General features: G+C 53.7%; 1 protein-coding gene across 1 annotated transcript in view; it reads left to right on the forward strand.

Moving 5' to 3' along the window:
- Positions 1–4594, forward strand: part of MYH7B (myosin heavy chain 7B) — a 32329-nt gene that overhangs the window by 13747 nt on the left and 13988 nt on the right. The window contains exons 16-21 of the mRNA XM_031063403.1: positions 413–583; positions 1224–1403; positions 1489–1621; positions 2047–2123; positions 3673–3760; positions 4197–4314. Coding sequence (XP_030919263.1) covers positions 413–583; positions 1224–1403; positions 1489–1621; positions 2047–2123; positions 3673–3760; positions 4197–4314 — 767 coding nt within the window. The remainder of the gene's footprint in view (positions 1–412; positions 584–1223; positions 1404–1488; positions 1622–2046; positions 2124–3672; positions 3761–4196; positions 4315–4594) is intronic.

The following is a 4594-nucleotide window of genomic DNA, read 5'->3' on the forward strand; positions in this document are numbered from 1 at the left end:
TGGTAGCCACACAGCTGGGCCTGGCAGGGATCACCCTTCATAGCCAGGCAAAGCACAGGAGTGAATCCCTTCCTGTTGCTATAGGACACAAAATAACACGATGTGCACACACAGCTCTCCCAAGATAAAAAGAGCACTTTTAATTTCTGACTGCAACGTTTATAGATTTCCAAAAGTGACAGTGGATTGGAGCGTGACAGTGCCACTTTTCCAATGACACAACCAACAGTCCATCAAATTTCTCCTCCTCCATAAAAGAATGCAAAAGAATAAGTTATTTACATAAAGTATGTGAGAAAGTTCGTTACAAGAATGTAAACATCAGAAGACTTAGAAAAAACTTAAAAAATCAGGGCAACACCTTCTCTTCTGGAGCTCCTCCTTCTGACTCAGATCTGTTTTGTTCTTGCAGTTCAACAGCTTTGAGCAGCTGTGCATCAACTTCACCAATGAGAAACTGCAACAGTTCTTCAACCACCACATGTTTGTCCTGGAGCAGGAGGAATACAAGAAGGAAGGCATTGAATGGGTCTTCATTGACTTTGGCCTGGACCTGCAGGCCTGCATTGACCTGATTGAGAAGGTGGAGTGTGAGGCAGGGCATGGAAATGGTGCTGCTGGGGGATTTGTTTGCAAAGGCTGCAGCAGAGAGGTGCTCTGCTACCAAAATTTAATTATTCCCTCCCTGGTCAGTGGCTAGTGCCCAAAATTTTTTTTTCCCAATACTTACATCTTAGACCATCCAGCCCCTTGAGACCTTTTCCACACAAATTTTGACTTTATGAAAACATGGAAATTCTGTTTCTACCCACTGGGGAGCTAGAAAACCTGGTGCAGCCTTTTCTTCCAGAGAGCAATCATCTCTTCCCCTTTTTTCCTACCCACTTACAGCCCATCAGTGCCTCTTGAGCAATCACTGATTCAGAGCAGCTTGTCGAAAATATTTCCACCATTGCATGAAGGAAACACTTTTTTATTTTTTTTGAAAAGGAGCAATCCTGGAGAGGATCCCTCCTTCTCAACAATTTGTTGAACTAGGGCAAACTCCCATGTCTTGCAGGCCTGGCCAGTCCTACATGGAGGTCAGGAATATGCCAGTCACAGCTTGGCCCCATGGCCAGTGTCTTGCACCTGGACTAGGATGGGATCTCCCAAGCATCCCTGTTTTGGGATGGGACGTGGCAACACTGAGCTCAGTCCTCTTTATCCCCCTCTCCCTGCAGCCCATGGGAATCCTGTCCATCCTGGAAGAGGAGTGCATGTTCCCCAAAGCCTCTGACATGACCTTCAAGTCCAAGCTCTACGACAACCACATCGGGAAGTCACCCAACTTCCAGAAGCCGCGGCCGGACAAGAAGCGCAAGTACGAGGCGCACTTTGAGGTGGTGCACTACGCTGGTGTGGTACGTCCCTGGCAGCTCCTCCCAGCCCCCACACCTTCCCCTGGGCAGGGACAGGGCTGGCCTGACCTTCCCTGTCCTGGGACAGGTGCCGTACAACATCGTGGGGTGGCTGGACAAGAACAAGGACCCCCTGAACGAGACAGTGGTGTCCGTCTTCCAGAAATCCCAGAACAAGCTCCTGGCCTCCCTCTATGAGAACTATGTGGGCTCTGCTTCAGGTGAGGAACCCTCTCACCCTGTTTTTTACCTCAGTCTCTCCTCTCCTCTCCTCTCCTCTCCTCTCTCCTCTCCTCTCCTCTCCTCTCCCTCTTCTTTTTCTTTTCCCTTCTTGTGTGTGATTAAATTTTGAGGACCTAGAAATATCAAGAGAAATCTCATCCTATCTCATTGTTCATGTAAAAAAAATCTGGACATACAGATTAACACCACTGTTCAAAATCTGTCTTCTATGAAGATCAGACAGTAGTCCCCCTTCCCGCCTCATCCTCTTCCACACTTCCCTTGATCTGTTCTTTCCCAGCTCCTGGTGCAGCATCCCTGTCCCTGGCTGTGGGAATTTTAGGGTTGTTTGGGGGTGCCCCTGAGTCCTTCAAGGCAGGCAGATGTTTTGCTGATGTAAATAATCAATATTTTAACCCGACAGAGGAACCTCACAAGCCAGGGACCAAGGAGAAACGTAAGAAGGCAGCTTCTTTCCAAACAGTGTCACAGCTGCACAAGGTGAGAGCCAGCCCCCCATCCAGAGCCATGAGGGAAACCTGCCAAGGGTCCCAACAGCAGTCACACTTCCCTGCCAACACTCTTGGTTTCTTGCATTTCCTGGGGCCTGAAGGACCACCAGAGCTCCTGAGGGACCCCCACCAGACCAAAGCCCCCAGTTCCCTCTGATCCCTGGCCAAGAGGGCTGTGCCTGGCAGAGTCCCAGCCCTGTCCCCGTGCTGCAGGGCAGGACAGGAGGCTCCAGGCTGGCAGAGCTCCCTTCCCCTGGAGCTGGGCTCGTGCTGCTCCTGCCCTCGTGATGCTTGTGGCAGCTCCTCCACCTCTGAGAGAGAGGCAGTTAAGACTTGTAGTGATGTTTAGATAATTAATTCCATGAACATCACTTTAAGTCTGTGCTACTTCTCTCCTCGTTCCTGTCAGCTGGAAGGACAGAAGACAATGGAGGAGGATCTTGCAGGTGTCTGAGCAGGCAGCTCCCTGTGCTGGGGGCTGACCTGGCCCATCTGACAGCTCAGGATGTCACACAGCTCCAGCCCATGCTCACCACTGGAGTTACTGGGCCAACCCAGAGCTCAAACAACTGGAAGGCAGCACAGAGGGATGTGTCCTGCCATGGCAGCCTTGTGGTGACAGGGCAAAGGTCACAGCCCTGAGGCTGCCAGAGCTCCAGGAGTTTGGACAGCACTCCCAGGCATAGGCTGGGGTTGGTGGGGTGTCTGTTCAGGGCCTGGAGCTGGACTGGACAATCCCTGTGGATTCCTTCCAACTCAGGATATTCCATGATTCTTTGCCAAGGTGCTTGCAGAAGGCAGCTCTGTGGCAGAGCCCCTGTTGAGGGAGAAGTGTGACTTTCTTCCTTCTGGACAAGTCACAGGCCTTGGGGAAAGGTGTCTGTGGTGAGGAGTTGCCCCATGGTGATGTGGAGCTGTGGGAAGATGTTCTCTTCCCTGAGCTGGTCCTGGACAGGCTGACCCTGTACAAGCAGGGGAAGGCAGCTGGAAAGATGAGGGGTGGAGTTGCCTTGGAGAGAAAAGGAGGAGCAGCCTGGCAAAGCAGAACAGTGTCACAGCCAAAAGGGGTGAAGCACTGTGGAAGTGCAGGGAAATCCTGCATATCCTAACATTGTCTGCAGCCAGTGTGGACACCAGCACTGGAACTGCAGAGTGCTGAGCACAGAGCTCTGAACCAGGAATCTGCTCAGTCCAGTGTCCCTGGCTCTCCCCTGCAGCAAAACATCACCTACAAACACTTGGGGAGCATCTGGCATGCAAACTCCTGTAGCACAGCAAAACCTGCCAGTGCCACCTGGCCTGTGTGCCAGCCCAGCCCTCTCTGCCATGAGGACAGTGTCCCACCCTGGCAGGAGGCACTGACCCTGCCCCAGGTGGGGATGTCCCCTGCCAGGATAGCAGGAGGAAATGCCCTTTCTGCTGCCATAAGGGGCTCTCAGGGTCTGCTCCCTCCCTGCCTGTGGGGGAAAGGAGCTGGAGAGACAGAGAAGCATTGCAGGGAAGCAGAGCTGTCCCCTCACCCCGTGTCTGCCCTGCAGGAGAACCTCAACAAGCTGATGACCAATCTGCGCTCCACCCAGCCCCACTTCGTGCGCTGCATCATCCCCAACGAGACAAAGACCCCAGGTATGGGGCAGCTCAGGGGGCTGGGGACAGCCACGTCTGGGAACTGGCAGGGATCCTTGCACCCACCCTCTCCCCAGCCCTTTTCATGCTGCCACTGAGCCCTGACCCATCTCAGTGCTGAAACTGTGACCCACATCAATCTCCTCTGCTGGGGAGAATGAGCTCTGCCAGGCTCTCATTTTGGGTGTGCAGCCTGGCACTTGGCATGGATGCACACCCAAAATGGGGTGCACAGCAGGCAGGGATGAGTCTTCCAGGCTGAGTTCCACCATCCCAGGCTCAGGCTGCAGCACTGGTGCTCAGCACACACCTGCAGGACAGGCTGACACCCGTGTTCAAACCATGGGATGTTCCCAGCGTTCAGACCTGGGCTGCAGCTGCATTTCCTCTGTCTTCTTGGGCTGAGCACATGCTCTGTCTGTGTCCTGCCCCACAGGAGCCATGGATTCCTTCCTGGTGCTGCACCAGCTGCGCTGCAATGGAGTCCTGGAAGGGATCCGCATCTGCCGCAAGGGCTTCCCCAACAGGATCCTCTACGCAGAGTTCAAGCAGCGGTAACGCCCTCCTCTTCCTCACCCGGCACATGTTTCCAGGGCAGCCAGACTTGTCCTGGCTCCATCCTGCTCCCCAGCTTGTGCAGAGCTGCTCTGAACCCCCACTGCCTGCCCAGTTTGGGATAGCTCTGCTGCTGGCTCTGGGGTGCCAGGCATGGAGGGTTTGGGGTGGGATCTGGGTGTTTGAGGTGCTGCTGCAGGGGGAAGGTGGCAAGGCTCATGTCACTCTTGTGCTGAGAATGACACAGGAATTGGCAGGAGGCAGGATTGTAGAAAGAGT

This window comes from Geospiza fortis, unplaced genomic scaffold (assembly GCF_000277835.1).
Source record: "Geospiza fortis unplaced genomic scaffold, GeoFor_1.0 scaffold468, whole genome shotgun sequence".
Classification (NCBI taxonomy): domain Eukaryota; kingdom Metazoa; phylum Chordata; class Aves; order Passeriformes; family Thraupidae; genus Geospiza; species Geospiza fortis.